The sequence below is a fragment of the Ammospiza caudacuta genome, chromosome 2 (assembly GCF_027887145.1).
Source record: "Ammospiza caudacuta isolate bAmmCau1 chromosome 2, bAmmCau1.pri, whole genome shotgun sequence".
Classification (NCBI taxonomy): Eukaryota; Metazoa; Chordata; class Aves; order Passeriformes; family Passerellidae; genus Ammospiza; species Ammospiza caudacuta.
Window position 1 is genome coordinate 32,602,891 of NC_080594.1, and position 20,573 is coordinate 32,623,463.

General features: G+C 43.1%; 1 protein-coding gene across 1 annotated transcript in view; it reads left to right on the top strand.

The window, feature by feature from the left end:
• Positions 1–5,054: 5,054 nt before the first annotated feature.
• EPHA1 (EPH receptor A1) overlaps positions 5,055–20,573 on the top strand; it is a 34,016-nt gene continuing 18,497 nt past the window's right edge. The window contains exons 1-3 of the mRNA XM_058799975.1: positions 5,055–5,258; positions 8,346–8,413; positions 20,102–20,377. Coding sequence (XP_058655958.1) covers positions 5,192–5,258; positions 8,346–8,413; positions 20,102–20,377 — 411 coding nt within the window. The 5' untranslated portion in view covers positions 5,055–5,191. The remainder of the gene's footprint in view (positions 5,259–8,345; positions 8,414–20,101; positions 20,378–20,573) is intronic.

Sequence of the window (20,573 nt, forward strand, 5' to 3'; positions counted from 1 at the left end):
CCATTGCTATATTTTGAGCTTTGATTCAGCTACTAAAAATATTATAATCTATACTTTTCTATAATGTACTTTTCTATAATGTAGGAATAAGTCATCAGCATTTCTCTACTAGAAATAAGTAATCAGTCATTTCTCTACCAGAAATCAAATTTATCTGGGTCAGATTTTACGTTTTTGACACATATTCAGTGTCAAAACAGTTGTGTTAGTAATGCTCAAAGAGAAACTGAATCGTCTCATGAAATCTTAATGCCACCAAGATGAATAAATATCTTTAAAGGTGCCCAAGAAGAATGTGCTCTCAAAGAGAAGTGTTAAATGTAGAACTGCACTTTTTGGATTTCTAATTATATAACGTGCTGCAATAGTATAATAGAAAGTAACTAACTCTTGTGACCCAGATTTGTACCACTTAGGGAAGTTTTATGATTAGGAGAATGAATCAGATTCTATTATGACTTGGTTTTCCTTGGTTTCCTCCTGTCTATACCAAAAGTCACACCTCAGCCCAGGCAAAGCCCCGTTTGGCCGCTCTCCCGGACACATCTGGGGCTCCACAGCCGCTGGACCACGAGGGGGAGCAGAGCTGGGTTAACACGGCAAGAGAGTTATCTCAGGTGATTGCTGCGGAGAAGCAAGGTCCTCCCCCTCATTTGCAGGATGGTGTAATAATTTAACTGAGCCCTGTTTTGCAAGCCAAATAAGAGCATGGCAGACCATGGCAGGATAAGCTTATCCAGAGACAAAAGCCAGCAAGCTTGCAGTTCAGGCAGCAGTGCAAACACGCTTCCCTGCCTGATCAGGTGTTCAGCCAGGGCATCAGCAGGTAGAGAAACACCTATTAGTGCGTGGCTGATGATCAAGTAAGTGGAATTTTATTCAGGAATACTGGGCTTCTTCTAGTTCATCTACTGTATAACATTTCAGTCAGGTGGAATATATATTTGGGAAGCTACCCTCCTGTTTTGACTGCAGCCCAAGTAAGGAACTGTCTACATTCCTGGTGGAAGAAGATGTGATTGCTCATCCACCAATGATGAACTGAACGAGCAAAAGATTGATGTAGGGAGGGATGACTGGAGGTCTTTAGCCCAAATACCGGCTCACTGCAGGGTTAACACCAAAACTATGTCATGTTGTTCAGGGCCTTTCAGGCAAAGCTTGTACATCTCCAAGGGTGTTTATCTCACATATGTGAGGAAGAACAAGGGAGTGTCCCCTGCTTCTTCTGTGTATGAAAACTCAGACCTACGCCTTGTCTCTATCAGCTTCATTCATACCCTTGCCCTTGTTCTTCTTCGCAAGGGAGAAAGATAACCAGCTTGGCTACTTGTGCAGTCAGATCCTCAGGTCTGTAACACAGGGGTGGCTGCTCTGTGATCCAGAGGAGCTACTTGTGCTTCCTCATAGGAGTTTAAAATATCTACTTAAAACAAAATCTGAGTTTCTGAATGCAAAATGTCTGTATACAAAACTAATTTAACAGCTTAAACCACTAAATGGTAGGAGTCTGTTTTCTGCAGAAAAACAGTCTGAAGTCAGCTGTTTGAAATATTCCAAGATAATTGCTGGTGGAGTAGAGCCAGAAAACCTTCTAAGATAAACATGAAAACACTAGAATATTTAACTGTGGTCATGCAGGTGAGAATAAGGGACAGAAAGCACAATTTTTCATATAGGGAATTAGACATTCATACAGAGCATATCTTAGGCTCTACAGAGCTGTCATCATAGATTATTTCTAGAGTTGTAGAAATAGTGGATAAAAGGAGTGAATCAGAGACCACAGAACAAGAGCAAGTTCCCCCTTCAGAATGAAATGGGGCTTGTTGCAAAATGGATTTGAGGCCTCTGGGGGACCTATACTTCTATGTTACTATGATACCTTACTGAAAGCCCATTCAGAATGCAGAGATTCAAGTTATCAGTACCAAAGGGATGCTTTGATAATTAGGGAAGTCATATCAAGTGAGAAACTCCAAAGATTATTTCTAATAATCTTAGGTTCTGTTTCATTCATCATCTGTAAGGACATTTAACAGCACAATGGTGAAACTCATTCTAAAACATGAGGAGCAGCAAACACAGTAAACAATTTGTAAGAATCATATGAGACAGTTCTGTCTGAACTGCAGTTCAAAAGAAGCACGTCCCAACTCAGCCTTGGGAGTGCCCTTTGACTTTCCAACAGCACATCAAAACAAGACCTGGTGTACAGCCTTCCTCCTCACTTCCCTCACCACAAGCCCACATAGCTGTAGGAGGAAAGCCCAGGTGTGTTGTGTGGTGATATTTTCCAGCTGGATACCTAATCACAGAGATACTCAAAACAAGATTCTGGGGAATGGAAGGAAAAAATGTGCCCTGCAATTCAGAAATACTCAGAGGGCCAAGAAAGAGACTATGAGAATCAGCCCAAAGACATGCCGAGAGTGAGCTGAAAAGACACAGTTACCTTCTTAACACAAGATGCATGCCAGAGATGGGATGCTCACTGGGAAGCCATGAGAGTGAGAGGCTGTGGAGATGTAAATTATAGAATCATAGAATATGATTGTAAACAAGACATAAAAAGACTTTTTAAATTAAGCTCTTTCAGTTTTGCTTATTTGTTGTTTGTTTGGGATTTGTTTGTTTTAGTTGTTTGGTGGTGGTGGTTTTGTTTGTGTTTTTTTTACAGTCAGAGAATTAATTTTGCCCAACGATTTCCAAAGACAAAATCCAAGCTTGTGATGCACAAACAGAATAACAATGTCAATGAAATACTGAGTATGAAAATGCACGTGTGGTACTCACTCTTCTGGCTACAGCCTCTGTGTATATTCCCTCTTTTTCCCTTTGGATCTGCATTTTGGGGCAGAGGACACAAGGGAAAGCAATCTTGCAGAGCTTTTACAGGTATCAGCAAAGTTCTATGCATTTTGTGTTTTTACTTCTGTCTGCTCCCACTTGTTTATAAATTTTCTTCAGGTCCTGATCCTGCTGAAACATTACACTGTATTTTGTTTCACTATCATAATACACATTCTGACTGTGAGCTACACTAGGAGATCTCCAATCTGAAAAAACACAAAGCAATAAATCTGATTTCTGACCACCATTATCTGGAAAACCCCAATTGCTGATCCCCATCTGGTCACACTCTGAGGGGGAGAAAAAGAAAGGATTTTTTTTTAGGCCACGTTCTCCAGTAAGTCCTAGTAAATTGCTTCCTGCCCACTCCTTAGATCAAATGTTCTGAGTATCTGCACACCAATGAAATGGAGATAGAGCCTCCCAAGGATCTTCACTCCAGAACTTGTTACTTCTGGGATTTTACAGATGCACACTCTGTTAGCCCTGAGGAGACCAATGTCAGGCCTCAACATTGATTTTTTTTTTTTTTCTGAAGAAGGACATGAGCTCCTGGCCTGCCCTAGAGCCTTATCCTCCAGTTGCAAATAGTTCTTCCCCATTTCACATCTATTTAGGCCTTGCCTATGTCATCCCATCACAGAGAAGTTAGCTGTGGGTCTGTCTGCCCCCCTGCTACATCACAGACTGAAGAAGGCACAGAACTGTCCAAACGAAGCCCTAAATGGACACATTCTCCCACCACAAACTCAAGGTATGGGTTGCAGACCAAAAAATCTTACATGACTCCTGAAATGGGAGTCTTTCAATTGTGGGGGAAACACAGGCATAAAAGTTTGGGACTTAGCACTGTAGACTGATAAAGAGAACTTCAGACAGGATTAAACTGTAACAAACTGAAGGTACAACTACTCTGAATGCCATTTACATTTGAATTATTTGCAGCTATATTTTACTTCATGTGCTACATAAAATTTAAAGCTTAGTATTGTAACCATTTGTTCTGAAATTTCTCTTGCCTATGTTCAGACATCTTGGGATAGATCTTGCTTTCTCAAGATGTATGAGAACCACAGGATTCACTGAAAGATTAAATGCAAGGGCCCTCAGAGAGTCCACACTCCCAAATGCTGCCCAGAGCAGGGCTGACTCCAGAGGTGGTTATGTTGTTCATGGCTGTGTCCTGGCAAATCTGGAACACCTCCAAGGGTGGAGATCCCCCAGCCTCTAAGCAACCTGACAAGGTCCTTTCTTTAGCCTTCCTTGGGGAGGAGGAGGAAGAGAGCAGGAGGAATGCAGCCGTACAGCAAATGTAAGTGCAATAATACCATCTGTTTTTTACAGGGAGGGGCGTAATAGCTGTGTATAGGTGGGAGTTACATCCTTGATGAATGCCAGAAGAGACAGAACAAAGGCAAGTTCTTTCATATTTGTGTCCCTCAGGAAGAAAACTAAAAGTCCCATGAGGTCTTCTTACACAGAGAAAGAATCCTTCTAGTTTGCTTCCTCTCCCATGATTTTTTTTTTTGCTGAAAAGCAGGCACTGTCAATCAATGCAGAGGAGCATACTAAATGAAAAACAGTAATTCTGCCAGACAAAGTGGTATCGCTGTCGCTCTGTGACATACTTGGGAATGAAACGGGCTGCTGTCCCCGTGTACAGATGGATTTCCTAAACATATTCAGTGAGGATGGCTGAGTGGTTTTAGCCCCATTATCATAGATCACAGAATGGCTTGGCTGAGATCTGGAAGATCATCCATTTCCAACTGCCCTGCCATGGGGGTTGGAACGACCTTCCACTAGACCAGCTTGCTCCAGGGTCCCATCCAACCTGGCCTTGAACACTTCCAGGGATGGAATAGCAACAACCTCCCTGGGCAACCTGCTCCAGTACTCCACCACCCTGAAGAATTTCTTCCTAAAATTTCAGTTTAAAGCCATTGCCGGGGCCGGCGGGACCGGGAAGGATGGCGAGGGCCGCCCAGGAGGTGGCAATCGGGAGCCTCTTACGGGAGTGGAGCAAAGGTGGAGGGAGGCTCCCAGGAAAGAGGTGGCTGCCTTTAAGGTGGGTTTATTTGCCTGCCAGATGGGAAGTCTGTGACCAGCCCCTTAGAACAGGTAAAGGCAGTAAGGCTTCTCCACCCACTCGCCTTGATCTTTCATCACCACCGTGGGCCAGGCGGGCGCTTGTGCAACGTGCGCGCCGCGCTCGGAGGCTGCGGGAGAGGCCCATGCGCTGCCCGCAGCTGCCCGGGCACGGAGGCCGGAGCCGGCGGGGGCTGCGAGCCGGGCCCCCTCCCCGGCCAGCCTGGGGCTGAGCACCTGCAGCGGCGGCATGGAGCCCTCCCTCGGGCTCCTTCTCCTCTGGGCTCTCCTTCCTCCCGAGGCGCACGGCAAGGAAGGTAAGCGTGGGACCCGCCGCCGGTCCCTCTGCCTGCAGGGCTGGGCTGGGGCACGCAGCGACAGCGACCGCGCTAAGGGGCAGGGAACGGGACCTGGTCCACGCGTCTGGGGCTCCTGGGACACCTCCGAGGGACCGGGGGGTCGGGGAAGGGCAGTCGGGTGTGGGGACCACGGCCTGGCAAATGCCATCCAAATCTCGGTGGCTCAGTGTGTTCTCGTCCTCCTTCACCTCCTCCTAGTTGAAACACAAATGTCTCGGCATATCCAGTGATCCAAGAGAATTCTGCCCCTGTTCCCCTCAAACAAGGGCCTTGCAGATAACAAGTTTAAACACAAACTCAGAAAGTTTCTCCCCTCCTCTGGCAACACCCCCGCAGTTTCCTCAGGAAGCCCTCCTAGGAGTTAACCCTTATGAGCAAGCGGACAGTAATTTTATCAGAGTCTTTTATCTACCCTACTGCTGGAAGACGGAGCTGGGCTTTAAAATTTCCTCTTCCACCTCTTAAGGCTTCCATGTTTCCCCTCCCTGTACCACTTACTCCCTTTTATTAAATGCAGTGATTTTTTTTTTCCCTTCCATCTTGGTAGTTGCACAGTGGTTATGAAACGTGGGAGAATGGTAACTTTTAATAGAGAGGTGAGGGAGGTGTAAATCTCGGCTCTGTTTCCTACCTCCTCCTGCAGTCAACTCCTGCTAGGGACTTCTGTTTTGTACAGCAAGAGGTGTTGGGGCTTTTCCATCCCAAGGACAGTCCTCCTTCGCTTCTCAAGGCTCTGAATTGAGGGGACTTTGTCATGACTGGAAGTTCAGCCATGGGCTCGGCTCTGATTCTGCGAGTGCTCAGTGATCTTTTAAAGGGTCCTTGACAAGCACGTTTCCACTAAGGATCCAGCTGCGGGATGGATGCAGCTGGCAGATGCAGTGGAGAGGGCCAGCCTGGGTGAGAGGCAGCACCGGGTGGCACCGGGCAGGCTTCGGCTTCCAGAAGCGTGTGACCAGTAGTTGGCAGTAACAGTCAGGGACCTGTCTGCCCGCTTCTCCCCTATCTCAGCCATCTCATTTGGGCTGTGTCTGTGATCCACTCTTCCTTAACTTGTCTGTCAGGGAAACAGCTCATTTTCCAGGCGTCCTCTCTTATCTGAAGTCTTTCTTCTTTTTGGGGACACCTACCCCTCCCCTGTGGCTGGACAGCCACGTGAGGCTCCTAGCAGCAAAGCTGTGGACCAGAGTAGTCCCCGAGGACTTTATTCTTCTGCTTCTGTAGTCTCACTGACTCAATCATCCTTTCCGTGGAGAATCCCTGTTGTGGGATCACTTTGAGAAGTACTTCTTGGCAATGGGCTTTGTCCCTCCAGTGGGCACTCAGCAGTTGAAGGAGCTGCCATTGCTGGCAGTGCAGAGCATGGCACAAGGGCTCTGCCAGGTTCCTGTCCTGGCCACTTCCAAGTTCCTTTCCCCTTGCTCTGCTAGAGCTTGCCATGCAGCCCCTCTCACTTCCACATTGCTGCTTCAGTCCTGAAGAGGATGGGATGGCATAGATGTTATCTGGGTGATGGTTCTGGCAAGACAGGCTACCTCACCCTCTGAGCTTCTGGAACTAACCACAAAAGAATATTATCTCAAATAGAGAGATTGAGAGTAGAGGGGAAGTGAATGAGGAGCCTTGTCTGGACAGGGAGTCTGTGGCTAGGAAGATTTTGCCATATGACCATCCTGTGAGCCCTTGGAACTTGCAAAACCTGGATTCCTGCTTTTCCCTTCTCCCAATCCTGAAAGGGTGTTTCAGAGGTGAGAACAGCAGCGCAATCCCTCTTATCTCTCATTCTGGGCCCGCAGCCTGCTTCCTCATTCCACGGGACTCTTGCTGATCTGCACTTTACACTATTACTTATAGTTGGCAGGGAGTATTTGTAAAACAGTCAGATGAGGGGGAGGAAACCTGGTTATTTAAATGCCATTTAAAAATCTCCCCACTCCTACCTTTCACCCCCAGATTCTTCTCTGAGATTGTTCAGAAACGACCCCTCTGAATACACCCACAGGAATCTGAAAGGGAATCCAAAGAATTGTTCCTGTTTCCTATGTTCCCAAGCTGGGACTTCGATAGGTGCACAGAAACCAGTAGTCTGTTCTGGCAGCACCGGCAGACCCAAAAGCAGGCACGAAGCTGCACATCCCACAGTGTGTTTTATGTCAACTCCTCTGCTTTCCCAATGTTTGCCTACAAAGTGACACATTTTTAAACGTGTCTTCAGATCAAGACTTTAGGCCAAACTGTGATCGCGTTTTCAGATTCCTTTGAGGGCTAAAAATGAACATACCAATGATTTTCTCCTTTGTCACACGACTCCAGGAGCGAGGCTTAAAGCAGCCGTGCAATTCCGCGGGACGTGGCCATGCTTTCGCCGGAGCCACTACTCTCTCTTGATGTCCCGGCCAAAAAAGTCGGAAGCCTGGGAGAGGGTTAAGCGATTTGTAGGCCATCGTCAGCTGGTGGACAGTCTGAGTTAGAAGTAGGGGGCTCATCAATTTGCACAAGTGGTGCATCTCCGGGCTTTTGGGTACCGTGACAATGGAAAGTCCCTTCTACAACTTCACACTGCCTCTGTACTTTCCCACTGCGTTTCAAGTACTGAATAGTCCCTCCAGGCGACACTGATTGATCTTTTGTGTTGGTAATTTATTTGATTGCCTTCCTCTTCAGCCGTTTAGTTTGCTGCCTTCCTATTTCAAGGAAAGATATGTGTTCAGCTGCTAATGCCGGGTACCCATTTGAATAGGCTTCAGCCTCCTTCTTCCTTTTTGGGACAGTTTTAGGAAGTGATAAAATTTGTCAGGGTTGAGTTTTTTGGATGTGTATAGGAAGGGGCCTCATATATTAGTAAAAACTTTAAACTCCTGACTAACTGCCCTGTCTCGTCCCTCCTCTAGTCATGCTTTTTGAACGTGAAGGGTTTCAAAGGATGGGGGGGTTGAGAGAGGAAATGCAGGCTTTACCTTCTTTGACAAAACAAGGATGAAACCATTCCGTGGGCTGCATGAGTTGGGACACCGATTTATCTTTTCCCTCTCTTCTGGTTTTCAGTGGATCTACTTGACACAAGCACTGCACAGGGTGAACTGGGCTGGCTTCCCGACCCTCCGGAAGTAGGGGTGAGTACCCACATTCAAGGAAGGGGAGCCACTGGCAGTACTAAATGATGGGAAAATATAATCCATGCTGAAATTTCAACCTACCTCTGGAAACTGAACTTCTGAGGCCCCACCTCCTCCTGGACATTTTAGGCTTTATAAGTCTGTCTCCCTTCACCTGTGAAAACTCACCCCTAGCCAGCTTTTTAAGGACTGATGCCTATTGACTCCCAGTATGATTAAACGTAACCTTGAAATATACTGTTTTCATGAAGTAATAAAGCAATGAAGAAAAATGAAAAAAAACAAATCACCCCCCAGTTTTTCATTCTGTCATGCTGCATATAAATCCAATGTCTCTTTTTTCCCCAGTAAAATAGGCAGAACAAAAGTATTTCTGTCTCAGTCTCTCAAGAAATTAGAAACACATTATAGGTTTTTTAATTCAGCAGCTGACTGAAGAAATAACTCATAGGGCAGCAATCTGCCTGCGTGGGTGGGCTGCAAGACTTTACACCAAGCTGTGGTGTTTGGTCCACACAGCTGACAATGAGAGAGGAATTTCCCTTTGTTTTGTGACTGTAAAAATGAGTTGATGGAAGTGCTTCAAAACGTACTCCTGAAACCACTGCAACAATGGTGTACCCCAAAAGAGAGCTGAGCTCAGCTGTTTTTGTGCAAGTACAGCTATTTTGTATGAAGCATAGTTGGGCAGTCCCTCTGGTGTCACAACCTACATCAGTGAAGGTGTTCCCTCTGTAGCAGCAGTGCTGTGGGAGTGGTGTAGGAAGGCACAAAGAAAAGGGAATTTAGGGACTATGCTGTGGTAGTTAGCACGTATGTTAATATGCAGTTTCAGTTCCTCATCCATGCTCTTGTGTTTGCAGCAAGTCCCAAGCTTTCCAATGGAGAGTCTTCACCCTTCCTGCTCTAAAGCAGACCTGATGGAGTAGAGCCTGTTTCTAACTAATTTCCATGACTTTCCTCTGTAATGTGCTGTGGCTGATTTATATCCACCCCAGCCTCCTCCTCTTTCCCAGCAGCATTGCTGGGTGAGTAGAGGCAGACAGTGAGGTTCTCCTGTACTGGCAAAGCTGCATTTCTTTCATTAGTAAAGCTGTTTTGGTTATTATTAGTAGTATTATTAAACCCTGCTCAAAACAGGTGCCCTAGTGAGACATACATGTAGATCATGTTTTGCTCATTGTTCCCTTTGTTGTCTAATCAACTCTCTGTGTGGTAATTTTACCCCAATTCTAGGCTCCAGGCATGTTCAGGATAAAGTACCAAAATCTGATAGAAAATAAAACCTTTATTACAAAACATATGAGTGTTGCACAGGAAGTTCAGAGTTGGCAAATCCTTCTGCTTGTGCTACATTTGCTTTTCAAAATATATATATTCAAAATGTAATTGTAACTGAGAATTGTTGGAAATTAAGGGGAACATGGCCTCAGAGAAATCAAAATAACAGATCAGGATATGGATGACCGATAAAACAACAGAGGATGAAGAATAGATCCATTGACTTCTCATGAGCAAGTCTTTTGAGGAGATTTGTCTAATTACATAATTTCCCAATAACTGTTAGGTGGAAGTCCAACAAATTGCCACAAGCAAAAAGGGAACAATGGCTGATTCTCTTGTAGTGAGAGCTTTGAACAGGTGTTTCTGAAACCATTCCTTCAAAATGAAGGATTAAGTATGTTCAAAAAAGAACGGAAATGAATTCAGAACATTTTATGACAAAAAAGGGCCAAGATTAGTACTGAATAATCTGACTAGGTTGATTAGTAACAGGCTGGAAACGTCTGAGCTGTGTTGCACACAGAGCTGAAGGGTGTACTTCATGTAACACTGCTACTTGTAGCTAACCTCAGATGCCGGAGATCTCCCATCAGTGAGCTGGATTTGTGTCAATATACTTATCGCAGAGAGGAGGAATTTGCTGTGGGGAATTTACGTGCTTTATATGGACAAGGCCCCCGAGGCATAGCCCAGAAGAGGCTGGCTAAGTCTGTGGAGGCAGAACTACACCTTTGTTTTCTCCTCACTTGTAGCCAATGACAGAGGATGAAGTGGCTTGCCAGGTGTGGTTGTTCCATGGTCAGACCATGGCTGTATCCAAGGCAGACAATGCTCCCATTAACACACGGGCTCAGCCTGAGAACACCGCTCAGTTTTGGGCTGCACTTCCGTAGTTCAGGACTTCTGCACCACATTAGCCGGCATCTCGCCTAAGCTTAAGGGTAGTCTTTGAGTGAAAGTCTCTCTACTTTAAGTAAAGTGTCTGTAGAGTTTTGTTTGCTAAAAGGTTTGTGCTAGCGTGCTTTGTAGTAGTTATTTAGAAAGGGTTTCATTACTTTAGGCTACTATTGGAAACGAGGCTTTTAAAGAGGCACACCGTAGCTCCTACAACCCCCTTTTATCTACCTTACCACCCACCACTCCCCTCCTCTGACATATTCCTTGATAATTCTTTTTTGGCTTTGAAGTTCTGCCACAGCAACACCAGGTGGGCACAGAGAGGTGTGTTGCAGTACTAGTGGAAGATTTCCACCTTTTAACATACATTAGAGAGCCAATGATGGCCACTTTGAAGGTGTCAGAAGTACAGAAATTGCTTGCTCTCACATTTCTTAAAGACTCCTCATGCTGCACAAACAGCCTAGCTACCTGAACTGGTTTCAGATACCACTGAAACTTCAAAAAGGACCTCTCAAATCCAATCATGAACAAATTCACTTATCAGGCATAGTGGCACTGCTTCTTGGCAGTTTGCAAAAAGACATTATAAAAACTTATTAATCACTAATTTGCTTTCAAAGATAGTTGCATCAGCTGTGAACAGATTGTGATAAGGAATTATGCTTTCCTCTTGCATTTTGCTTTTAATGGACGAGGCCCTAAGTCACCCCAGCCTGGCTTTGAAGTCAGCCTTGTTCTGAGCAGGGGATTGGAGTAGAGAACCAAAGGTCCTTTCCCACCTAAATCTTTGTGTTCATGTGATAATTTAGAATTGTTTGTTCATTAGAATTCTGAGTTTGAATTTTTAGCTGAGGCACAAAAGGTCCTCATGATTTTATGTTTTGATTATTTTTCATGATTTTATGTACTATCTATTCCTATAGATTTTCTGTATCAGTTTATATGCACCTACAATACAACATATTGAGCGATCCAATATTTGTCTTTAATGCTGTGATTATCTCACTCCCAGCTTGTGGGCCTATCTTGAAATTTTCCTTTTATCCACAATTTCCAGTTTTTGTTTATGTGAATAGTATTTGCATAATCCAGTCACACTCCCATGAGTGTGTGTGACTACTTAAGTTCCAAGCCATTTGTGCTGGAGAATGCTGCACACTGGGCTTCTCAATATGACTTTCTCTCTATATATTGTTGAATGAATTGTAAATTAAACACACTTCATTTTTTTTAGCTGCTACATTTTCTTAGGATATGTGCTTTCACCAGTCTTTACTTGTAAAAGGGTCCTTTTTCATGGTGACTTCATTTTTAACTTGGATGTATGTTATTTCAGGAATCACATTTACTCCACTGCTGCCAAATTGTGCCATATTTATTACATATTAAAATGTTTGGCAAGGCTCAGTTCTCAGCTGGTAGCTGCTTTGTGGAGCCTATTTTTCCCAACTTATATTCCTGCTTGGATCATAGCATTATTAAAGCTTCCCAATGACTTTCTTAGTCTCCTTTCCAGGCTGCTATTGTTCTCAGCCTTTTATTCACAGTGAGGAGGAGGAGGACATAATTATTTTCCTGCCTATTCCATACTCTTGCTTGCTTCCACACATACTTCAAAGCATTGCTATCAGTTTCAAGCTTTCTACCAGTTTCCCAGTGTGCATGGCCCTTGATCTGCTCAGCTTTCCCAAAGTCTACTTTCAAACAAGATTAAGGACAGTAACACCAGTGGCCTAACTGGCATTAGTATACCAAAGGCTATCAGTGAATAGCCACTAACTACAACTATTGGGGCTCCAAAACCACTTGAAAACTTTGGAAATTACTTTGGTGATTCTTGTTCAGGAAAAAGAGTTCTGAGTTCTGCACCTCATGTTCCATGGAAAGTTTAATTATGACCACAGCAACTGCCAAAGTTATGTGAATACAATTTGATTAAGCAAAAAAAAATCTGTTTTGTTTTTTTTTTGTTGTTGTTGTTGTTGTTGTGTTGTTGGTTTTTTGTTTGTTTGTTTTTTGGGGTTTTTTTGTGGGTTTTTTTTTTTTTTTAATGCTGTTGTTGTCCTATTAAAGTCCAGGCATAGTTCAAATTCTACACTGATAAATTTTTAAGCAATAGACTAGATCAAGTACCTGTGACCTGTCAGCAACTTCTATATCACTGACCACACCACAACATTTGCATGCCTTCAGGTTCTAGCAAGGTGAGGTTGTGTTCCACCAGACTCAGCGGTCCCAGATTTCAGTATCAGCTGATGGCTGCTTTCTGTTCCACCACTTCTTGGTCAGACAGATAGTCCTGGTCATGAAGGAAATGGTGCTATGGGGCACACAGCCTTCAACCTGCAAGCAATTCCAGCACAGCACTCCTATCTCGTTAAACCTGGGCAGTTCACTGAGTCAGACTCAATGATCACTTAGTCAGACTTGATGATCTCTTACTCAGATAGTCTTACTTGGAAGAGTCTCAGCCAGTCAGCTTTTTGTAGCATCCAAAGGTGGTGTGAAAAACAGCCATCAGAAAAGCTGTTCTGTGCACGTCTTCCCGCAACCGTTGTTCATGCATGTCCTTTAGGAGCTAACTCAGAGGAGTGCCATCATTTCTGAAGCTGGAGTAGAGCAGCAGTGCACACCTCACTGCTCTCAGTTAAGTATCAGGCATAGGGGATTAGCTCCCCTGAGTGAACAGGATCTGTACAGAAATAAGGGAAACATGCTTAGTAAAGTCAACAACTACCTGGAAATGGGAGTTTCAGGCTTCAGGGTTGTATCCTGACATGACCTGCTTCAGGGTTGTATCCTGACATGACCTGCTGTTGTTGATCTGTGGACTGGTGGAGAGATATTTGTTAATGATATCCTGGTAATTGAAAATTAATTTTTTGTGTCAATTTGGGAGAGGAGGAAAAAAATTGTTATGCATATCCAGATATGCTTTACTCAGAAGTGTGAGAAGAGGGAATACAAACCAGTGAGATGAGAACGAGTGAAGTGTAAATTAATAGCTGTAGGGAAGGCTAGATTGCATGAGCCACCAACTAGGCAGCCTAGGAAGGAGTCACTGCCAGAGACCCAAGTAACAGTCTTGGCCAGTGCACTCAGTGTTGTGACCTGAAGGGCAGAAAAGAGCACATTGTGAGCTGAAGATGCTGTACAGCCATGACATTCATCACCACAGCTGCTCGGGCACTGGGGTGGTGACAGCCCCGTTGCCTGGCAGCTTCAGAAAGCTGCTTCACTCTTTTATAGCTGTTGAATGAGTGGACAAGGTTCACTGAACTTCCTCATGTCAACACAAAAGCAGCACAAGTCAGCTGGAGCTTGGAGATTAACCTGCCTATTGCATGGTCCTCCAAGAAGACTAACAGGCTATTTAAAATAATAATAGTATTAAAATCCAACCAACCAAACAAACAGAAAACCCAAACAAAACAACTTCTATTATAATTCTAACTAAAATACTGGTGAGTTTGCAGGCAAGCAATTAGAAAGAAAAGGCTTTACATCTTTTGTTGCCTGTTGTGTCCTCGAAGGATGAACCTATGCTTTGAACTGTGATTCTCACTATCTCAGAGGCAGATCTGCACAAAAACATTCCCATTATTTATTTCTCAAAAGGCTATTTCCATTGTTTCCAAGGCCTAGTTTCTGGCTTCTCTTTGTTTGATCTGAATATTGCCAGCTCCTCACATGACTTTCAGACTGCCATCTCCTGCAGCTTCTTTTCTCCAGGCAGGTTTGATCATCATCATCAAGGCATAATTACCCCATCCCTGTGTGGGATTCCACCTGATCCATCTTTAAAGAAACTTATACAAACAGAGCAAGTATTGCCCATCACCATCAGACTAATTTCCAGCTTCTCTGTAAACACTAGAAGTAGACTTGACACACCATACAAAACCACAGCTCACAATACAAAGCCCTTTACCTTGAAAAAATGAAAAAAAAAAAATCTCTTCCATTTACAATGGATCCTATGCAATGTAATGCAGAAATAACATAAGAGCTAACATTTGCTTTATTGGTAATGTGCATTTAGCCATAAATTCTGAACTCTTAAGATGCACAATCTGATTTTTCACTCCTGTCCTTTTTGTAGTTATTGGTACTGTTAGTGAGTGGTACAGAAAGAAGTGTTCCAGACCAGCTAGGTGAAATGTTGGACCAGAGTATCATTATCACTCATCTAGCACCATCTGTTATGACCAGAACTGTTTTCATGCAAGACCTTAATGTGGTCAGGCAGTTCAGAGAATGAGCAGACAGCAGAACCTGGGTTTGATAAACAGGTTCTGTAATCGATGCACTGGCGCTCGGTGTCCCACATGAATACCTTATCTTCCCTTAAGAGTATGAGTACCAGTTAAATAGAAATGACATGGGTGGGATGGAGACCTGTGTGCTAGTGCCCTAAAGAATGAGTAATTACATAATGGAGTTGCTCCTCCCTGAAAATAACCAATGGATCATTGTGGGGAAAAAACATATCATCCCACCCATAAAGATACTGTAGATAAGCAAACATCTCTTCTGTGTTCAGTTGTTTCAAAGGCTCCATGATGATGTGATGAAATTAAAATTGCCTGACCATAGCCAAATGATCAAAGAAATAAGAGCAGCCTCAGCTGTTCTCAGATTTAAAGTTACAGGACTCATGAAGTGTCTAGATGTCACCACGCTTCTTTCATCATCGTCATCTAAATTGTCTTCCACACCAGCAAAAGAACTTCAAAGAGTATTGAGAAACATTCAGTAAAGGGTCATAGAAGCTTCAATTCTAGAATACACCACTGTGGTGATGCTATTTTTGGTTGGCTGGTCCGGCTTGCCTCCTGACAAATTTTTGTCAGATGTATTTCAACTGAAGAGAAGATCTTCATGTATTAAAACAGGTGCCAGCAAGGTGCCTCTCTTGTCACCGGCTTTGCTCTGAGGAAACTACACTATGATTGTAGCACAGCTGTAATTACCTTCAATGCTGAATCTGTTCCAGGAAGATTTTTTGGTCATGGTAGCATGCAAATGCTATACTATACAAAAGTCAAGACACTCCACAGGCAAGATTGCAGCCAGAGAAAAGGGATAAAGAGTGTTCAGTGGCACATGTTTTCCTAGGCAGTTTTAGGCTTGCCACACCAGTGATGTATTGTTGCTGAAAAAGGTTGCTGTTTTGGGGCCTTGCAATTTTTCTTCATAAAGAGATTTAATGACCTCTCAATTCTGTTGAAAATTAAATGAGATTGAGACACACTTACTATGCACGGGTACACTGTAGCTGGCTTTATTAACATAGGTGCTCTTTTCGTCTTAGTGAAATTTTCTAACCCAAAGTTAAACAAGTCATTAGATTTCAGCATATGAACACTTAGACTTTTCCAGTAGGAATTCTTATTAACTTTTCCAGTGGAAACATGCATCTTAGTTTAGTAACTTTAACCTACTGGCTAGCCTTGCCTAGCTTTTGCTTCTGTAAGTCTCTTAAAAGTATCACTGTGCCTTTCCTTGGGGGGCTGCAGACCACAGATTGGAAGTCACTGTGCTGAGGTAATGTGAAAGCAAATGAGATAGAGGTCACAGCAGGCAGGCAGGCTCTTTTTTGAAAGGACACAGGGCAAGTCCCTGGCAAGCTGGAGATGGAGACAGTATTCTTACTGCGAGTCACAAGCTCTTATGACTCCAGTCTCAGCCCACAATTTGCAATACTGTCACAGTCTGCTGCCTCTGCCACTAGCCTACCTCTCCATTAGCAGGGATGAAATTTGTATTTGTCAATGTTAAAAGCTTGTTTCCTTCCTTTTTTTCCCTACTAAAAAAGGCTAAAACCAAAAGAGACCACTTCATTGATGCCTGCAAAGCCTGAGACAATGGCTCCAAGGTGTGCAAACTGTTTCTTATACCTGATGGTAAATCCTAGGAAGAGTAACCCACAGGTACTCTTCCTGTGATGAAGGAATCATAGCTTGTCCTAGATAAGATCCTTGACACAAACTTAATCTAGAGAAGGCTTATTATACAGAAAAAGCAGAGTAAGTATTCCATAGGCTCCAGATCTTCAAACTGTATAATCATTTCAGAGTCAATAAAGGCAGATATTAAAAGGCACACCTTATCTTTGGATTTTTACTCGCATGGGAGACCAAACCAATACTGTTTACTACAAATATCTATTGGTGCCCTTTCAGGTTGTCATTGAAGTCATTCTGAATGGCCTTTATAAAGACAACTTTCTTTATATGGAATCAAACCAATACAAGGAAAGTTGCTTTCCTTCTTTGCTTTTTTCTGAACTTGCAGTGTTTTGAGGTTACTGACATATACCTTTGCTTTGAGGTTGTTTTTCACTTGACTCTAATTGCTGTGCTGGAATAATTTTGCTTTGTATTGCACCACCACACTAAGATTTTCAAGAACAAACCTCTGGAACAAGGTGCCTGTGTTAGTATATGGATTTCTGAGAAGCACAGGAAACCCGTTTGCTCTCAAATTCAATGGCTATGTACTTAGACTTCTTAGGAAGCCAAGCTACTAACCTATGGCACTCTCCTGAATGCATTAGCATTTGTTTTCTTAGTGACTTTTAAAGAATTCTGAAAGATTTTAAGAGTTTGAAGACTAGTTTAAGGACAGTTTACACTCTAACTTAAAAAATAAGAGAGTTTAAAAGACATTTTAAAGAATAACATGCAAAGACTTCAAGAACTCTTTAGCTTGCTTGGAGCAGGGAATTGGGCTAGATGATTTTCAAGGGTCCTTTCCAGCCTAAATCTTTCTATGATTCTGAATCTCATGAGAAAGTTTTCTCTCACATCAAAAAACCACAAATTCACTCACTGCTAAAATAAGAAAGTCTGACTAACTCTGTTCTCCACTTCTAGAAGAATGTTACCTATTCTGTGGCCAACTGGAGTAAGGAAACAGAGTCTGGAATGAAGTGGGTAAAAAGTTACATTATCAAAGGAGGTTGATTCAATGTCATTGGCAGACAAACTGCAGAGGCAAGTAATTAATATTGATTGAGCCAGAGTTTACCACACATGTTTATTAAGAACATTACATTAAAAGTCAGAGGCACACATTTTGATTTTGCAGCAGATTCTTTGAGGATGGGAGACAGTTGCCTGGCAACTTCTGGTCTCATCACCCTTTCATTAAATGTTGTATGTAACAGTTTTCCTCTACTACTTTGAATTTAAAAGCTTCACTGAATAATGAAGTCAGAAGCATATTTAACAATAGTTCTGTATTGTTAGCATAAATAATATCCTCATTTTACTTCCTTTACCCATCAGCAGTAGAGTCTAGAAAAAACATGTCTGACTCCCTTGTTATTTCTTTGCACCACACTGCATATGAAACTGTGCAATTGTCAGTGCCAAGCATCTTTGCCCTGAAGAACTGAGTCTGGGAGAAGCTGGGCTGAGATGAGCTAAGAAATACAGGAATTAGCAATTGGATTTTTTTCCCAGCAGTATAGTTTAAAGGAATTTTTGTTGTTGTTGTTGCTACAGTTGCCACCACTGAAAATAAAACTTTGGTCCTCTATCATGTAAGTTTTGAAAATGTATTTTCTTGACAGGCACCACAACAGCTCATGTTCGGTGAGACATGCAAAAACCACTTTCTGGTGTCACTTGTCTGTGGTACTGCCTTAGGATAAACTGCTAATGGAAAGTAGTCTAACTCTCAGCCTCCAAATGCAATTATGCTTTCCCCAGGCAGACGCGCATTGAAAAATGCTTCTAAAAGCCAGTCCTAACTTTGGCAGTGTATGAAAGCCAGTTTGCTCTTATTCTCCTTCCTAACTTCTTTTCTTCTACTTCAGTCTATTTCAGGATGCATTGTAAATTCAGTTTGTAACATTTTCTGGAAGGTTTTCAGTTAAAGACTGCAAGAGGTCATTAAGTGATTGTCCCTTCTGCTTGATCAATTGTGATTGATCCATCAGTCTCTTTCTTTGTTTTGCTATCATAAATCTTTTCACCTCCAGTGAGTGAAATAAGTGTAAATCCTGTGTGCTGCAGGTCTATGCCAGCTGGATCAGATTAAGAGGGTGGGGTAACACTGGGGATTAATTATGTGGAAAAAAAAGGGAACAAGAAGGGACACATAGATATCATCCCCAGAACTTCTTGGGAGGAGACTGCTAGTATGCACTTAGGTAAAAGGCTGAAATTATGCAGAGAGGAGCTTGTGCTATCAGCACGACTTGCTAGTTTGGAGAAGGCTCTCCAATACTTTTCAGACTGGGACTGGGTAAGAGGTATACTCTAAATCATGGCGTAAAAGCAGAGCCTCTTTGGCACTCTGTGGGTCCATCTCTGTATTCCACTAACAGAGTGACCTGGTCTGTGGGGAGAAAAGCTGTTGTGCTGTGAGCACAGGAGGTGGTGGTGCTGAAGAAATGTGTGAATCTCATGCTCAGCCCATGAGATTTGACAAATCTGGAGTAACACAGAGACTGAGGCCTTGTTTAAATTGCATCTTAACCTGGGGTGTGATTTAAAACCCAGATGCTTAAACTTGTGCCAGTACTTATGTGGGCACTTGTTTCAATTTAATTTGATTAAACATTTAAAGCATAATGAGAAAGGCAGTCTTAGCATCGGAGGAAAAAGGATGTAAGTTATTTTCCCTGTGGACAAGACCTTGCTTTCCAAATTTTCAGTTCTCATATATGAATTACTCAAAAGAGAATGTTCTTTGCATTTTGTATCTGACCTGTGGTAAGGAAAGAAAAACTAGAGCCACCTAAAATTTGACAAAAGCATATGTTAAAATCAGTATCAAACTTTATTAGATTCATGTAAATAGTATTAGTAAGGCCATATAACCAGCTGGGCCCATGTCCTCCTCTTGGCCATTATTTGCCTGGGGAAGATGCAGAACCTTAATGCAATATGAAGTAAGGAAAATCAACTGAGTTTTAATAGTTAAATTAGGTTTTGCAAAATATCCCACTTAAAGAAGCGTGAACTCCAAGTTAATGAGTGCTTGCTCTAGAACAGTCTTTCTGCAATTTACTTTTCCATTATGCCAGACCTTCTTTTCTCTTATTCCCAAATGCTGTGCATTATTTCCAGGGACAGATAATAGTCCTGGTGTGGTAGGTCCTACTGTACACCCTGGATGTAAACTGTGGCAGAGAGAAGTGGCCAACATACAGAAGTAGTGGGTCTTTTTCTCAATCTCTAGGATACGCAGTGCATGAAAGAATAAACTGGAACCAAGATAGGATGAAAGGGATGTAAAAAGTTCTATGTAAGTCAGATCCTAATTGCAGGATCCTCTTTTCCTCCCTATGTACAGGGTTTAGGCAGCCAAGGGGCTCTACACCAGATGCAGCTCTTGCTGAGTGTAAGAAACTTTTTAGCTGGTGAGGCCTTGAGCGCCGAACCCTGCGTAAGAACTGATTTTTAGGCAAGATTTTGTCATATTTGAAGTGAAACTTATTTCCCTCACCTATCTAACAATATGTGTTTTCTTCTCCCCTGGGAGCAGTGGAGTGAAGTGCAGCAGATGATAAATGGTACCCCAATCTACATGTACCAGGACTGCAGTGTGCTTTCCGAGGGTGACACCGATCACTGGCTTCGCACCAACTGGATTTACCGGGGTGAGGCAGCCTCCCGCGTTTATGTGGAGCTAAAGTTTACTGTGAGGGACTGCAAGAGCTTCAAAGGTGAAGTGGTGACCTGCAAAGAGACCTTCAATCTCTATTACATGGAGTCTGAACAAGATGTTGGGATCCAGTTTCGCCGCCCACTGTTCACCAAGGTCTGTATTGCTGGGGGTGAAAACTGAGTCATATCTTTCAGCTTAAACTTGTCATATCTTTCAGCTTAAGCTAGGTGTGTCTTGCTGGCTGGAACAGGCCAGGAGAACCAGCATGTGGGGAAGGGCATGGATAGTAAATGTTGTCCTTAGAGTAAACTTTACCCCTGGTGCCCTCTGTGATGCTCAGAGCAGTCTT